The following is a 16,964-nucleotide window of genomic DNA, read 5'->3' as shown; positions in this document are numbered from 1 at the left end:
ATTACTCCCATTATCACACACAACCATGCCCGGTTTCAGGTCCAGCGGTGCCAGCCACAAATCCGTCTGTTCCTTTATTCCCTTCCAAATTTCCTCCCCTGTGTGCTGCTTATCCCCAAGGCAGATTAGCTTCAGCAACGCTTGCTGACGCATGCCAACAGCTGTGCTGCACTGCTTCCGCGATCCTACTGCTGCTGGGTTAGCGTTTCCGGATGAGGTACAGCTTTGAGATGCGTTGGAGGAGAAGGAGTCAGAGAGGTAGGTGCTGCTGTTATCCAGTGTGAGGGACGGCGGTGCAGCTGTTTGTGGCGTGGGCAACACCCGTGCCGTAGCAGGTGAGGAATCGCTGCCAGGCTCCACAAGGTTCATCCAGTGCGCGGTAAGGGAGATGTATCGACCCTGGCCGAACGCACTCGTCCAGGTGTCAGTGGTGAGGTGAACCTTGCAGGCAACGGCATTCTTCAAGCTTCGGGTTATTTTGCTGACCACGTGCTCATGCAACTCAGGCACTGCAGAGCGTGCAAAGTGGTAGCGGCTGGGAACCACGTAACGTGGGATGGCCACTGACATCATGCCCTTGAAGCTGTTTGTCTCCACCAATCGATATGGCAGCATTTCGCAGGCCAGAAGCTTGGCTATGCTGGCTGTTACTGCCACGGCCCGGGGGTCATTTGCTGGCAATTTCCTCTTGCGCTCAAACATCTCCGACACAGACAACTGAACCGTAGCGCTGCACACGGAAGGGCTGTTGGTTGTTGTGTTTGAAGAACACTGGGAGACCTCAAGAGCACTACTCCGGAAAGTGACAGTGTCAGCGTCGTCTGATGTTTGTGAATGTTGTGAACCACGCAATGGCTGGGCTACTGCTGCTGCTGAGGCGGGTCTGGTGAACCCAAGGGAGGCAGTGTTGTTTCTGGTACCCTGTCCTGACGCGTTTGCCCAAAGAGTGGGATGTTTGGATAGCATGTGACGGTGACGGCTCATGCTGGTGGTGGAGAGGTTGTTAATACTTTTCCCCCTGCTCAGGCGGGTCTTGCACACCTTGCAAATCGCCATGGTAACATCCTCAGTGCAGTCTTCAAAGAAAGCCCAGACTTTGGAGCACCTGCCTCCTTGCTGGCGATTTCTGTTTGCTCCTCTTTTGCCTCTCACTTGAACTTCCACGCTTGTGGTGCCTGAAATTGCGCGCCGCCTACCTTGTGGCACAAGGCGAGCTCGTGCAGCAGTGGGTTCTTCAACAGACTCATCTGTGCTGCTGCTACGACGGCGATGTTCTCGTTCACAAACAAAATCTGGGTCTCTGTCCACATTGTCCATACCCTCCTCTTCCATCTCCTCAAACTCGTCATATGTCATTGTGGGCCGCCGCCGTGGAGTAGAGCTCCCCACAACAACCTCTGCGCAGCACACTCCAACGTCGTCTTCCAGATCTTGTCGGCCGACCTCCTGCAATTGCAACCCCTCCTGCCCAAATTGCTCTGGGATTTGGGTTTCCGAGTCCTCTTCGGACTCGCCTTGTATTTCAGTGCGCGGTGCATTTCCCACAGTTAACGGTTGTGAATCCAGGCACAACATTTCTGGCTGTTCCTCCATTGACCTTTGAAAGGTGGAAGTTTGTTGGGCTGGGAATAGCTCCTGCGAATACCCCATTGTGTCCTGAGGTAATTCATCGGACTGGTTATCTGGCAGTTGTGTGCGTGGTGTCGCTGCCGGTTGTGTCAGCTTTGTGCCCACTGGCTCCTTGTAACTGGCTGAGGACTCGGACCTCGTGCGTGATGTGCTGGTGCTGCTTAACCCACTGCTGGACGCTTGAGAGGTCATCCAAGTAATTATCTGGTCCTGTTCTTTTGGATTTGTGAGGGTTGTTGTCCTGGACAACATGGGCGGTATTGAGTGGGTTTTCTTGGGTGCTCCCCTGTGGCCTGTACGTGAACCGTCAGGGGAAACACCTCTTCCCTTGCCCCTCCCTCTTTCACCGGATTTCTTCCTCATTTCACTTATCCTTACAGTACACGCTGACTGGCAGCAGTACAGTGGCAGTACAGAAATGCTATACAGTACCACTATTCCCAGCAGCGACACAGAGCACAATGCTATACAGTGACGGGTGAGCGGTGTACCACTATTCCCAGCAGCGACACAGAGCACAATGCTATACAGTGGCGGGTGAGCGGTGTACCACTATTCCCAGCAGACACAGAACAGTACACAGAATGCTATATAGTGTGGCTGAACGAGCGGTGTACTACTGTTCCCAGCAGACACAGAACAGTACACAGAATGCTATATAGTGTGGCTGAACGAGCGGTGTACTACTGTTCCCAGCAGACACAGAACAGTACACAGAATGCTATATAGTGTGGCTGAACGAGCGGTGTACCACTATTCCCAGCAGACACAGAACAGTACACAGAATGCTATATAGTGTGGCTGAACGAGCGGTGTACTACTGTTCCCAGCAGACACAGAACAGTACACAGAATGCTATATAGTGTGGCTGAACGAGCGGTGTACCACTATTCCCAGCAGACACAGAACAGTACACAGAATGCTATATAGTGTGGCTGAACGAGCGGTGTACTACTGTTCCCAGCAGACACAGAACAGTACACAGAATGCTATATAGTGTGGCTGAACGAGCGGTGTACCACTATTCCCAGCAGACACAGAACAGTACACAGAATGCTATATAGTGTGGCTGAACGAGCGGTGTACCACTGTTCCCAGCAGACACAGAACAGTACACAGAATGCTATATAGTGTGGCTGAACGAGCGGTGTACTACTGTTCCCAGCAGACACAGAACAGTACACAGAATGCTATATAGTGTGGCTGAACGAGCGGTGTACCACTATTCCCAGCAGACACAGAACAGTACACAGAATGCTATATAGTGTGGCTGAACGAGCGGTGTACTACTGTTCCCAGCAGACACAGAACAGTACACAGAATGCTATATAGTGTGGCTGAACGAGCGGTGTACCACTATTCCCAGCAGACACAGAACAGTACACAGAATGCTATATAGTGTGGCTGAACGAGCGGTGTACTACTGTTCCCAGCAGACACAGAACAGTACACAGAATGCTATATAGTGTGGCTGAACGAGCGGTGTACCACTATTCCCAGCAGACACAGAACAGTACACAGAATGCTATATAGTGTGGCTGAACGAGCGGTGTACTACTGTTCCCAGCAGACACAGAACAGTACACAGAATGCTATATAGTGTGGCTGAACGAGCGGTGTACTACTGTTCCCAGCAGACACAGAACAGTACACAGAATGCTATATAGTGTGGCTGAACGAGCGGTGTACCACTATTCCCAGCAGACACAGAACAGTACACAGAATGCTATATAGTGTGGCTGAACGAGCGGTGTACTACTGTTCCCAGCAGACACAGAACAGTACACAGAATGCTATATAGTGTGGCTGAACGAGCGGTGTACTACTGTTCCCAGCAGACACAGAACAGTACACAGAATGCTATATAGTGTGGCTGAACGAGCGGTGTACTACTGTTCCCAGCAGACACAGAACAGTACACAGAATGCTATATAGTGTGGCTGAACGAGCGGTGTACTACTGTTCCCAGCAGACACAGAACAGTACACAGAATGCTATATAGTGTGGCTGAGCGAGGTACACAGTGGCAGTAAACAATGCTATATATAGTGTGGCTGAGCGAGCGGTGTACTACTGTTCCCAGCTGCGACACACAATGACTGGGGGGGACCCTGGCTAGCGTGGCTGGAGCGCGAACTACCCTGCCTGCCTACCCAAAGCTAAACCCACAGACAAATGGCGGAGATATGACGTGGTTCGGGTATTTATTTACCCGAACCACGTGACCGTTCGGCCAATCAGAGCGCGTTCGGGTCCGAACCACGTGACCCGTTCGGCCAATCACAGCGCTAGCCGAACGTTCGGGGAACGTTCGGCCATGCGCTCTTAGTTCGGCCATGTGGCCGAACGGTTTGGCCGAGCACCGTCAGGTGTTCGGCCGAACTCGAACATCACCCGAACAGGGTGATGTTCTGCAGAACCCGAACAGTGGCGAACACTGTTCGCCCAACACTACTTCCACCCTCTCTCTGATGCACTTCCTGTTTACTTTTGTAAGTCGCGTCAAGAGACAGCAGGAGTACCGCGATGACGCGTACGAGGGTACGTGTCATCATGTTCTGCTCTCTCTTGACGTGACTTACAAATGTAAACAGGAAGTGCGTCAGAGAGCGGGCGGAAGTATCAGATGGTACTAGCGCCTATGCTCTCCGGCTGCCCGCTTCCTGCCCTCCTCCTGCCAGCCTGCAAGGTACCTTCGGGGGACTTAGATTTAATTTTATAGGGTCCAGCAGAAGGGAGAGCTTAGCGGGGAGGGGTGGGGGGCATTTCCGGACCCCCCCCCCCCCCCCCCCCCGCGCTCGGGGGCATGCTTTCCCTTTATGCAGAGACCCTATAGGGGCCCCAAAGGGACATGTTCGGGTTGGGTTCGGCCCGAACATGCCGAATATCGGGGGCATGTTCGGCCGAACCCGAACATCTGGATGATCGCCCATCACTACTCTGCATCTATTCTATTAACCATTAAGTGCCTCCTTTTCATCCCCTCTGTAACCATTGCCCATAGTCTCCCCCAGTCCCCTGTGTCTGCCTCGGCCTGACCAGCAGTCAGCATACACTTGTTTACTAGTATCTATAATGCAAGTCTAAGATTCTAGTTGGGAAATACAAACACTCTAGACATCTCATGTGTGATGTAGGCCCATCCTATGTGCTAGTATCCTGCACATTTCTCAGCCTGATATTCCCCTCCAGGGGTCAGTAGCCCCCCAGCCCCATATGATGCATGGCGGAGATACTTTTCTTCATATTGAGGGGGGAGTGACAGAAAACATTGTATATTAGACGTTGTATTCCCCCTGATAATGATGGAGACAGAAGAGATCGGGGGAGCAGTAAGCAGAGCTGGTCACATAAGAGCGGGATTTCCCGGCCGCAGCCTCCGCTCAGAAGTCCCCCGGAGCTGTAATGGGGGAGGGGAGACCCCTGCCAGCCGGGCGGCCACACACAGGGGGCACACTGCTATATTCCGGAGGGAATAAACCCACGTTTCTCCCGGCAGGAAACACAAGCAGAGAGCCGAGCAGTGACAGCTGTGTGGAGAGGAGGGGCGGCAGAGAGTCCGGATCCCTCCAATAGGAAGACGAGGCGCGCTCCTATCAGCAGCCAATGGCAGCGCGGCCGGAGAGGCTATATATGCGCTGATTGGCGCTCTCCCCGCAATGTTACACTGTGTTGTGCAGGAAGATGGCAGAGACCGCACCAGCAGCCGCCCCTCCCGCAGCGGAGCCCGCCGCCAAGAAGAAGCAGAGCAAGAAGGCGGCAACCGGAGGAGCCAAGAAAGCCAGCAACAAGCCTTCCGGTCCCAGCGTGTCCGATCTGATCGTCAGAGCCGTGTCCGCCTCTAAGGAGCGCAGCGGGGTCTCCCTGGCCGCCCTGAAGAAGGCTCTGGCTGCCGGAGGATACGATGTAGAGAAGAATAACAGCCGCCTCAAGCTGGCCGTCAGGAGCTTGCTGACAAAGGGCACCCTTGTCCATGTCAAAGGTACCGGCGCCTCCGGCTCCTTCAAGATCAGCAAGAAGGAGGGCAGCAAAGACAAGGCGGCCGCCAAGAAAAAGCCGTCCGCTGCGGCTAAGTCTAAGAAGCCGGCTGCTGCGGCCAAGTCTCCAAAGAAAGCTAAGAAAGCCCCCAGTGCTGCCAAGAAGAGTCCGAAGAAAGCGGCCAAGAAACCTGCAGCCGCTAAGAGCCCGGCTAAGAAGGCAGCCAAGCCTAAAGCCGCTAAGAGCCCGGCAAAGAAGGCAGCCAAGCATAAAGCCGCTAAGAGCCCGGCAAAGAAGGCAGCCAAGCCTAAAGCCGCTAAGAGCCCGGCAAAGAAGGCAGCCAAACCTAAAAAGGCCGCTCCTAAGAAGAAATAAGTCTAAGATTGTCTCTCATAAACCCAAAGGCTCTTTTCAGAGCCACCCAATCTCTCCCCCAAAGGGCTGTGATGTTTTCTGTTTGTCGGCGTGTAGGTAGTACATGTAACGGAGTGCATTGCAAACTTAGACATGTCATTGAGTCCAGCAATTTTCAAGCGATCCGTTACCCCCATATATCCTAGTCTGCTCATTGCTAAAACTGCCGGCAGCAGTACGTTTAAATGGTGTTACTCCTCTACCGGCATCCCAGCACTTCCAAGTCACACCCTGTACCGAAGGCTTAGATGTATGGCTACTGTGATGGCTGTTCTATAACATGCTGCTTCACTCACCGCAGCTCAACGTATGTCGGCTAAGGCCACTTTCCTCTTAAAAATCCAATGTGTAATATATATGCACTACAGTGGCTTGTAGCTTTGCTCAAATGTCTGCAAGTCAAGTACCCGTCGGCGATGTCGAAGTGAATGGCTGAGACAAATGCAATGGCTTACTATACATTTGTTTAGTGATTAAGGCGGAAGGATCGGTCCCTACAGAGGGATCAGCGTTGCTGAATGCTGATCTGACCCGCTGTGTACTATGTAGAATCCGCTACTGTAATATATACTTGTTAGAAATTAGAACAATGTTATACTTCAGATTGTTTCCTCGTGTAGAGAGCCGGTAGTGTCCTTGCATTTCCAAATCTCTCGGCCACCCACCTTCCCCTTGGATCAGACTGGCACATTGGAAGAGTTTAGTGATAATACACTTTGTAAAACTGCTCTGCAAGGAGAATGTGGGGTGGCTCTGAAAAGAGCCTTTGTGTTGTGTGACGTAACAGGATGGCTGCGTGACGCGATTATGCCCTCTCGCCGCGGATCCTGCGGGCCAGCTGGATGTCTTTGGGCATGATGGTGACCCTCTTGGCGTGGATGGCGCACAGGTTGGTGTCCTCGAAGAGCCCCACCAGATAAGCCTCGCTGGCCTCCTGCAGAGCCATGACGGCCGAGCTCTGGAAGCGCAGGTCGGTCTTGAAGTCCTGAGCGATCTCCCGCACCAGGCGCTGGAAGGGCAACTTGCGGATTAGCAGCTCGGTGGATTTCTGGTAGCGGCGGATCTCGCGGAGAGCCACAGTGCCGGGCCGGTAGCGGTGGGGCTTCTTCACTCCGCCGGTGGCTGGAGCGCTCTTACGGGCGGCTTTAGTAGCCAGCTGCTTGCGGGGAGCCTTCCCGCCGGTGGACTTGCGGGCTGTCTGCTTGGTTCTGGCCATGCCTGCTAATCAGCGTCACTAATGTGCTGCTGCGAATATGGAGAGACACAGCCGCCGCTACTCCTATTTATACTGAGCTCTGCCCTCTGATTGGTCGGGGCGTGTCTTGTCTCTCCCTGATTGGCTATTGGAGGGCATCCGTTATTGTTCAAATGTACCGCCAGGCTATTGTTCCAGCAGCAGCCCACCAATTTCCCCTAAGAGGTCATTCTTGCCTATTACTTAAACTAAAAATAAAAAAACTATACTAGATAATTATAAAGCCGCGGGAAATAGTGGAAGGATTAGGAACATAAAATAAAGTACTTGTTTCTCTGCAGCTCACACAGCACAAGCTGTTATGTATCGGCTCAGATCAGAGGAGGAGAGGAGACCGGAGCCAGAGAGGAAACATTGTAACAGATGAGAGAAATAGATACAATATTTGGGCTGTTCATGTATCTATCTAGGCAGCTGCAGCCGGCTGGGAAGCTACACATCACTTGTGACTACAGATTGGCGGGACGGAGGATCCCTGTCCCTCCCTGGCACCATTTATCAGCCACCAGTTACAGGCCGCTGTGCTGTTATGTGCGGCGAGGATCACTGGAAAGAATACACATGGATCACAGCAACGCTCACTGCAGATCTTCATTCATAGATATTATTACACACATCCCAGTATGTATCGAGGAAACGTGATTGGACGCTTAGGATAGCGGACAAACGAAAATTAAAAAAGATACTGCAAGGTTTCGGCACCTCGCAATTCTTAAATATACATATAGATATATATCACTGTATTCTGGGAAAATACTTTGCGGCATATGAGAGCCTAAAGAATTTGCAGCGTCCTAAACAATAGGTGTGAGTACATATATTTCCCCTATTAATTCACTCCCAACTTGTGACCAACTAAGCAGCCAGACGGGGATTCCATTGCTCTGACTGCGATAGGAATAGCCGTAATGTATAGTCAGGATATCATAGCCGATATGGGCCCGCCACGTGTTCTCTCCGTAATTCTAGTGTCCTTACTTACACCTAAAACCCCATAGAAAGTCAACAATAAGTTGAAGGACTTTAGCAATTTGAAGAGAGCTGATAAGTTACGTTATAGAGCAAATTATAAAGATACATCAGGCAAACCATTTAACTTCATGTGTGTTAAAATTGCATAGGACAGCTCTGTAGTGATTTGGTGGGTGGCTCTTAGAAGAGCCTTTGGGGTGTGCTTAGTATCCGGGCAGCGCTGTTACTTGGCGCTGGTGTACTTGGTGACGGCCTTGGTGCCCTCGGACACGGCGTGCTTGGCCAGCTCTCCCGGCAGCAGCAGGCGGACGGCGGTCTGGATCTCCCGGGAGGTGATAGTGTGGCGCTTGTTGTAATGAGCCAGACGGGAAGCTTCCCCGGCGATGCGCTCGAAGATGTCATTGACGAAGGAGTTCATGATGCTCATGGCCTTGGAGGAGATGCCGGTGTCGGGATGTACCTGCTTCAGCACCTTGTACACGTAGATGGCGTAACTCTCCTTCCTGCTCTTCCTACGCTTCTTGCCGTCCTTCTTCTGGTTCTTGCTCACGGCTTTCTTGGAGCCCTTCTTGGGGGCAGGAGCGGACTTGGCTGGCTCAGGCATGGCTGGAAGATGCTGCTGCTCAGTCACTGCGGAGTGCGGAGATATACAGAGAGGCCACAGCGCCGCCTCCCCTCCTTATATGGGCGGCCTATGCAAACGCAGCTGCTGAGGAGCTGCTGTGCTGATTGGCAGCGTCACTGGCACCGCCCGATCACCGCCCCTTCTCCCTCATTGGTTTAGCACAACTACACACCGGCTATTCAGGTATAACATGCAGAGCACCGCCCCAGTCGCTGATTGGCGGATTGCTAGACCGAGCCGCCATTGGCAGTACTGAATAGCAGCCAATCAGGTGACAGCGCGGGACAGCCTGCAGAGTATATATAGAAGGAGGAGGGCTGGATTAGGATACTTGCGTTGGAGAGACCCATCCTGATTATCTGCCATCATCAACATGTCTGGACGCGGAAAACAAGGCGGCAAGGCCCGTGCTAAGGCCAAGACTCGCTCCTCCCGGGCCGGCCTGCAGTTCCCAGTCGGCCGTGTGCACCGTCTGCTGAGGAAGGGCAACTATGCGGAGCGGGTGGGGGCCGGAGCTCCGGTCTATCTGGCCGCAGTGCTGGAGTACCTGACCGCTGAGATCCTGGAGCTGGCTGGTAACGCCGCCCGGGACAACAAGAAGACCCGCATCATCCCCCGCCACCTGCAGCTGGCTGTCCGCAACGACGAGGAGCTCAACAAGCTGCTGGGTGGGGTGACCATCGCCCAGGGGGGAGTCCTGCCCAACATCCAGGCCGTGCTGCTGCCCAAGAAGACCGAGAGCCACAAGGCGGCCAAGAGCAAGTAATTCCCTGCAGCAGCCGGACACACACAGTACAGAACCACAAAGGCTCTTCTCAGAGCCACCCACACGGTCTATACAGAGCCGAGTACAGAACATACTTATCATATTGTCACATGTAGGTCGGGTATACAATATTTTAGCGCGCACACTGATGTATCGGTATGAAGTAAAGATCGATGGATGGTTTTCTCAAAAACTATCATAATTGAATAATCTTATTTGCGGGTATATATTAGGCACTAATTGCTGGCAATCTGCGGGACGGATTTTGTCAAGTCATTGTTCCGCAGTAAAAATAGTTAAATACAGTAAAATGTTCAATTCGGCAGCAATATAGCTGCTTGTGTGACAGTGCAGCGGAGCAGGTGTCAGACATCCAATCCATTTAGGTTTTGCGCGTTTATGGATGAAGGGAGAGAAATTGTACACGGTGATTGGTTGGGTCAAATCAGTTGATAGTTTTAATTATCAATTTGAAATGGTAACGGTTTTTCCCGCCACTATAGATCTGCACAAACTAACCCGTGACCGATATATCTCGATTTGCTCATTCTAAAATATAAATTCCCTGCGAGTATCGGCAATGCATTCCGCCTCCATTTTACCTATCGCTCTGCCGTTATTTCCTTCAGCATTTGCCAAGGCTATACTTTCCCCAAATATATTTTAATCTCATTGAAGTATTTCCCCAGATATTTGCGCAACAGCCAATAGATCGCTCCTCTATCGGTCATGGGCAGAGCGGTCGGACAATGAGCCTTTAGGTCAAACTGAACATAATACGAGGAACAGGTAAAGCTGGCTACAGAGGGTTCCTGGCAGCTTGTTCAGCGATTAAATATACTGTACATTTACCTTTCTGCATGAAATACATTCTCCACGAATAGCTTACACTTCTGCATCTCTTTTGTGCTCAACCCAAACTGCTAAATGGCTCAGACACGTGCGTGTAGGAGAGCAATATGGTTACATATTCTTCTCAGAGCCACCCACACGGTCTATACAGAGCCTGATGCGCATTATATTGTTTCCTCTGCTGCATGCAGAGACGTGTCACATGATGGTGTGCTTACAAAGTCCACACCATATTAACGGAGATGATAGGTTAACGTTACAAACAATATTTCATAGACTAAAGCCAAGCTCCATATTGCCAAATACCATGTAAAAGAATCAGATGGATCCTCCTGTTTGGCAGCCACACGTGTTCCTGGCTCTGAATCAGATGCAATGTTATACGGCTGTACAGTAACCCTGTTCCACAATCCCATAAGCAGATCAGCCTGCAGGCAGCACTCCTATACGGAAGCATTAGCGCTATTAGCACAGCAATAGAGAGCATCATGGTGGAGGGATCGTTCCTATTCAGGATGGATCGTAACAGGCTTGTTTTAATTAAAATAGTCATCACATTATAATCTTTTACAATTAATGTATTTCATCATTTGGGGTATTCATTAGAAACACCCAGTAGCGCCAACAAAGGCATATGTATCTGCACGGCCAATGTCTGATTCACAATGTAGAGGCAGTAATACTCTGGCAAAGCTATTGGCTGAGCGGAGACGTTTGTGTAGCTGTGATTGGCTAAGGCAGAGCAGTTGCGATTTTCAAATTTACCGCCGAATTTCCGTGGAACAGGCGGGATGGATGTGCCGCTCTCTGTTGCGGCTATTATGTGATGCTGCACCGGCAGCTGCCCCATAATATTCAGCATTTCCCCGGCTGTGCTGCTCCCTGCAATGCCAGCTCAGAGTTCAGCCCTAAGAGATATGCAGGATTGAGTTTATGTCGTAACAATGTCATTTACTACAAGGGAACAAATAGATCATCTGGAGGAGACAAAGAGATCATTTAGTACAGCTGTCATAACATGTCCAGTGTGAGATAAACAGGACAGGAATCCATTAGGAGTGATATTTATGTTGGCTTCTGAGGAGAGAAAACCAATTACCGAATATAATCACTGGTCTCTCTGTACGCAGCGCTGCCAAACGTCAAGCTATAGTAAAAGTAGAGCGACCAGACCCCGTAAGAAATTAAAAGGATAACAGCAACATTATGATATTCTATTCCTGGAGGGACAAATAGATCGTCATTTAGCAGCACAGCTGTTACATTATGCCCAGTGTGAGGGGAAACATGCCGGAGAGCCTATGCAGAAGTGTTACTTGTGATGCTTTGTGAGCTGACAGAGCACATTACTGCCAATATAAGCCCTGACCTGTAGGGAGCGCTGCTGCTAAATGTCAGAAATGTAACATTGTATGTAATATTAAAAGTAGAGGAAGCAGAACAACCACAAATTAGACATATAAAGACTAACCCGCCCTTGGCTCCTCCCCCTCTGCGCAGTCTCCTGTCAGGTCCGCTCAGCCTGTATAAGAGGAGGGGAGGCGGCAGCGCACAGCATTGTGTATCTCCAGCAGAGAAGAAGCATCATGTCTGGCAGAGGAAAGGGCGGCAAAGGTCTTGGGAAAGGAGGCGCCAAGCGGCACAGGAAGGTGCTCCGGGACAACATCCAGGGCATCACTAAGCCCGCCATCCGCCGCCTGGCCCGCAGAGGGGGTGTCAAGCGTATCTCCGGCCTCATCTATGAGGAGACCCGCGGAGTGCTGAAGGTTTTCCTGGAGAATGTCATCCGCGATGCCGTCACCTACACCGAGCACGCCAAGAGGAAGACCGTCACCGCCATGGATGTGGTGTACGCCCTGAAACGCCAGGGGCGCACCCTCTACGGCTTCGGCGGCTAAACTACCCTGACTCCATCCCGACTACACAAAAACAAACGGCCCTTCTCAGGGCCACCCACCACCTCTATAGAAGCGCTCTGCAGTACTACCGCTAGAAGTATTGACGTATTACCTAACAGCTGAGGAAGGGGCGTGGTAAAACACGCCGCTGCCAGGGGAACCGGAGGACGCCGCATTTAAAGGCACAGCTTCACCGCCATAGTAGGTCCGATGCTACTATAGCTGCCTGCACACCACACCTCGAGGCCATCAGATGCTGCTGCTGCCTCCATACTCCCCCAGTTAACCATCCTGGAGTCTTCTGCCTGTAACTTATATCTTCCCCGGGGCTAGGCCACTTGCACTCCATCATGCAGCCCTCCAAGCTACAGATCCAGCATGGGACTACCCAGGGGCGTAGCAATAGGGGGTGCAGAGGTAGCGACAGCACCGGGGCCCTTGGGCCAGAGGGGCCCCAAAGGGTCCACCTTCTATCACAGTATTAGCTCTCTATTGGTCCTGTGCTGGTAATAATCACTTCTATAGATGCTTTGAATAGTAGTAATCCTTAACACACTGTTCCCAATCCCCTTCTTGCACCTCTGACACTGTGGTTGTCCTTGGCAAGTTTTGGTGCGCTGTATCAATTGCTATGTATAAAGTTATTGGGGGGGCCCCATGTATAACCTGTTCATCTGTATACTCCCAACTCCCATTCCCCAAAGCATTACCAGAAGTGAAGTGCAGCTGTATAGAGCAGTGCAGGAGGATCATATTGCTCAGCAATTACAGTGCCTGCCCTTTCCTAGCCCAGCCTGCTGCCTGTAACGTTACTGAGCTGTGCCAAAAGTTTCCAATGTGTTCACTGTGCTCAACTACGGAACAAGACAGCCTATAATGAGCAGCACATTTCAGCCAGTATGTGTGCTCTACACATATCTGGCAGTGGCACCGATGTCTCCTCTCTCATCTACCTGTGGCTGTGCAAGGCTGCCTCCCCTTTAACAGAGCGATCCATCTCTGCTCTGCTTCCAGGACCCCGCTGAGAGGGGGCGTGTTGCTCCTGGCCCCGCCCCATTTGCGATCCGAATCACTCATTTTGATGATTCGGATCTAAGATCCGAATCGTTCATAATCCGGACAACACTACTAGCCCTAGCCGTGGGTCTGACCCGGCCCTAGCCCTGCAGGGAAGTTGTGTAAGCTGCATTGGAGAAATGGCTTTACCGACAAAAACGCACAGACTTCAGCCACTTCGACACCTAGCACTATCCCTAACTTTGGGTACCAATCTCTGCAGTGGACAAAGCCAGCCAGTGAGACACAAATGGACACTAACCGACCAGGTTGTGCCGCAATCCTAAGGGGACTCTATCACTGTCCTTTCCACTTTCCTCTCTCCTCTCTGTCTCTCTCCTAGGGTTAGACTGGGGGGCATCTGATTCAAAGTATCGCTGCAAAGCATTTTGAGTGCCATGGACGGCAGCGGATTACCCCCCTAGTCCTTTACCTGGGGTTATCTCTCTCTTTCTTCCTTATTCTTTCTTTTTTAGCTATCCCTTCTCTCTTTCTCTATCCACTCTTTACCAGGGCACATTGCGGGACATCTGGAACTGCTGCGGAGCGAGCACCGCCGGTAGATGTGGCTGCTCCCCTCACACAGCACTCCAGACTTCCCCACGCGTCCTTCACTATAGTTATTATGTGCTGTATGTATATATAAGTATATGCTTACTTTGTTCCATACTGTACCTGATTGGATGTTTTAAGGCAGGGGTCTCAAACTCACGGGCCATTTGCGGCCCTCGATACAATATTTTATCCACCGGCATTTCCTGGAAGGGGCAGAGCTTTCAACTTCAGCTCTGCCCCTCCTGACGTCAATCGCCGCGCATCGCTGCTTCTCCCCGCCTCTCTCTGTGAAGGAAGAGTGAGAGGGGCAGGCAGAGGCGGTGATGCACTGCGATTGTGAAATCCCTTATGCGGCCCAGCCTCATCCTGACTTTGCCTCCTGCGGCCCCCAGGTACATTGCGTTTGAGACCCCTGTTTTAAGGATTGCATGTATGTGTTTGTACCATCTCCGACCCTGTATGAGCCAAAAACAATTCCGGGTACAACCCCCATTGTACTTTGCGAAATAAATGATTCTGATTCTGTATGTGAGGTCAGTATGACACATCTGGGGATACAATAGGTATGGTTCACAAAGCGTTGTGATCGTCTTGGTTTTCACTTTGGGCTCTATTCATAAAAAAGTTGTTGCAAGAAAACTCCTGGAGGGAAAATACCGCAGCGGTATTTCACACTTTTGGGTGGTCATTCAAAGAAATCTTGCCAGCTGCGATGCAAGTGCGGAGATCTCCCGCTGAAGGCTGGCGGTAAGCTGTCGGAAGGCATGCGGAAACACTTCAGCCGGCAGAGTCCCTCCGTGCACTGCTCTCTCTGGGAGGTCTGTCCCATTCACTTGTATGTAATCCGCAAAATCAGAGGAAGCGGTATTTCCCGTCCACATACCGCTTCCTCTAATCTTTATGAATGGCCATTTTGTTACTTTTTTCTAGATTAATCTAGAAAAACACTGGAGAAGGCGGAAATTTCTCGCTCTGCTGGGGGATTGTAGATTTTCATGCGGGAACAGCTTTTATGAATGCCGACTTTGCTAAATGGACGGGAAAATCCACTGTTTTGAGCGGAAAACTTGCGGGAAGGTTTTATGAATAGAGCCCGCAATCTAGGTTACATTTGAAAGCTTCCAAAGAGCAATCTAAAATGTAATTAAAGTAAGAAAAGTAACATTGAAGGTAGCTGGGAACCACTTCCTATAAGTGATTATCTTGCTTGTAAATATACTGAAAGGTTGTTACAAAAAAAAAAAAAAAAAAAAAAAAAAAACGGGTTAGAAGTCATTTTATTTGAAGTTTTGAGAATAGAGCCCATTGTAACCGTATGGCCCCGGTACTCCCACTTGCCTGAACGCTTTGGCAGCTTGTGCTTGGCGCAGAGCAGATACAAACACGTAAATGTAAATCGTGCAGCTGTTAGATGTGAGCTTAGTATGTATCCATCTGAGGAAACAAAGTTTCACCCACATTCTCAGGACCACCCACTGCCTCTATAGAAAGCGCTATGGTAGTACTTTGTGCATCCATGTTATATTGTTTGTTACATTGATTTCCGTTATAGTATCGGGGACTACAGTCGTTTTTCAGACCACAGGTTTAATGTTCACCACACGGTGGCAGCACTTTATTGTACAAGGATCCTTCTCCTTGTACAATAAAGTGCTCAGTGGCGTACCTAGGGTATTTGACACCCGGTGCTGGGTATTAAAAGACACCCCCCCCCCCCAAAAAAAAAGGAAAGGAGAGAGAGCGGCATACTAAGCGCGCCAAGGTGGGTTATGCCAGACCCCCCCACCTGGGTTTCCTCCTTACACACTCTCCCCCCTCCAGATATGCATCAGCACAGCGAGCAACAGTGAAGGTGGAGACCTGTGGCACGTGATGGTGATGCAGCGCTCCAGCGCTTGGAACACAGGAGTCAGTTGAAGTATTTCCTGCATGCCCGTCTCATATCTGGAGGGGGAGACCGTGGAAGGAGGGGACCCAAGTGAGGGGGGTATGTGGCACCCCTCTCCACTGTTCCTCCTTTGTGTGCTGCTTTCCTCCTGCTCATGGCCTCTGTGGGAGGTCCTTGCGACAGGGTTGCCAACCTTATTTCTATTTTTGAAGGACAAAAGGCCCCAAAAAAGCGCAACATTTTGGATGGAGCGGGGGCTGAGTCAGAAGCGTACTTTTAAGTAGAGTTGTGGGTGGGGCTAAGCTCTGCACATTTTTTTTTTTTTTTTTAGTATTTATATAGCATTGAGATGATCTTCCACAGCACTTTACATAGTCAGGTTATTCACTGTCCTCAGGGAAGCTCACAATCGAATCCCACCCTACCACAGTCATAATGCAATGTCTGCTGTATTATTATTATGTATATAGCACTGATAACTTCTGCAGCACTATACCGAGTACATAGTCATGTCACTGTCCTCAGAGGAGCTCATAGTCTAATCCCTGTCATAGTCAGAGTGTAATGTAATGTCCTACCATATTATAATTATGCATTTATATAGCAGACATCTTCTGCAGCATTTTACAGAGTGCATAGTCATGTCACTGACTGTCCTTAGAGGAGCTCACACTCTAATCCTACCATAGTCATAGTGCAATGTCCTACCATATTATTATTATGTATTTATATAGCACTGACATCTTCTGCAGCACATTACAGAGTACATAGTCATGTCACTGACTGTCCGCAGAGGAGCTCACACTCTAATCTTACCATAGTCATAGTGTTATGTCCTACCATATTATTATTATGCATTTATATAGCACTGACATCTCCTGCAGCACATTACAGAGTACATAGTCATGTCACTGACTGTCCTCAGAGGAGCTCACACTCTAATCCCTACCATAGTTATAGTCTAATGTGATGTCCTACCATATTACTATTATGTATTTATATAGCACTGGCATCTCCTGCTGCACATTACAGAGTGCATAGTCATGTCACTGACTGTCCTTAGAGGAGCTCACAAT

The 16,964-nt window shown here is 50.4% G+C and overlaps 5 protein-coding genes across 5 annotated transcripts; 3 read left to right on the top strand and 2 right to left on the bottom strand.

The window, feature by feature from the left end:
- Positions 1-5,313: 5,313 nt before the first annotated feature.
- Positions 5,314-5,999, top strand: LOC137536273 (histone H1A-like). The gene has a single exon (XM_068258410.1). It carries the CDS (start codon positions 5,314-5,316, stop codon positions 5,980-5,982), a length of 669 nt encoding a protein of 222 aa, XP_068114511.1. The 3' UTR covers positions 5,983-5,999.
- Positions 6,000-6,826: 827 nt separating this feature from the next.
- On the bottom strand, positions 6,827-7,255 carry LOC137536270 (histone H3). The gene has a single exon (XM_068258408.1). It carries the CDS (start codon positions 7,235-7,237, stop codon positions 6,827-6,829), a length of 411 nt encoding a protein of 136 aa, XP_068114509.1. The 5' UTR covers positions 7,238-7,255.
- A 1,196-nt stretch (positions 7,256-8,451) lies between these two features.
- LOC137536272 (histone H2B 1.1-like) lies at positions 8,452-8,852 on the bottom strand. The gene has a single exon (XM_068258409.1). It carries the CDS (start codon positions 8,850-8,852, stop codon positions 8,472-8,474), a length of 381 nt encoding a protein of 126 aa, XP_068114510.1. The 3' UTR covers positions 8,452-8,471.
- A 394-nt stretch (positions 8,853-9,246) lies between these two features.
- LOC137536269 (histone H2A type 2-B) lies at positions 9,247-9,749 on the top strand. Its single transcript, XM_068258407.1, has one exon. The coding sequence runs from the start codon at positions 9,247-9,249 to the stop codon at positions 9,637-9,639; it is 393 nt and encodes a 130-aa protein (XP_068114508.1). The 3' UTR covers positions 9,640-9,749.
- A 2,328-nt stretch (positions 9,750-12,077) lies between these two features.
- On the top strand, positions 12,078-12,416 carry LOC137536268 (histone H4). The gene has a single exon (XM_068258406.1). The coding sequence runs from the start codon at positions 12,078-12,080 to the stop codon at positions 12,387-12,389; it is 312 nt and encodes a 103-aa protein (XP_068114507.1). The 3' UTR covers positions 12,390-12,416.
- The last annotated feature ends 4,548 nt before the right edge of the window (positions 12,417-16,964 follow it).

This window comes from Hyperolius riggenbachi, chromosome 10 (assembly GCF_040937935.1).
Source record: "Hyperolius riggenbachi isolate aHypRig1 chromosome 10, aHypRig1.pri, whole genome shotgun sequence".
Taxonomy (NCBI): Eukaryota; Metazoa; Chordata; class Amphibia; order Anura; family Hyperoliidae; genus Hyperolius; species Hyperolius riggenbachi.
Note: the sequence above shows the minus strand (reverse complement) of the source record. Positions and strands in the feature narration are given on the sequence as shown.

Excerpts from the sequence above, each read along its gene's own strand:
- LOC137536273 (XM_068258410.1), top strand. The coding sequence starts at position 5,314 with ATGGCAGAGACCGCACCAGCAGCCGCCCCTCCCGCAGCGGAGCCCGCC.
- LOC137536270 (XM_068258408.1), bottom strand. The coding sequence starts at position 7,237 with ATGGCCAGAACCAAGCAGACAGCCCGCAAGTCCACCGGCGGGAAGGCT.
- LOC137536272 (XM_068258409.1), bottom strand. The coding sequence starts at position 8,852 with ATGCCTGAGCCAGCCAAGTCCGCTCCTGCCCCCAAGAAGGGCTCCAAG.
- LOC137536269 (XM_068258407.1), top strand. The coding sequence starts at position 9,247 with ATGTCTGGACGCGGAAAACAAGGCGGCAAGGCCCGTGCTAAGGCCAAG.
- LOC137536268 (XM_068258406.1), top strand. The coding sequence starts at position 12,078 with ATGTCTGGCAGAGGAAAGGGCGGCAAAGGTCTTGGGAAAGGAGGCGCC.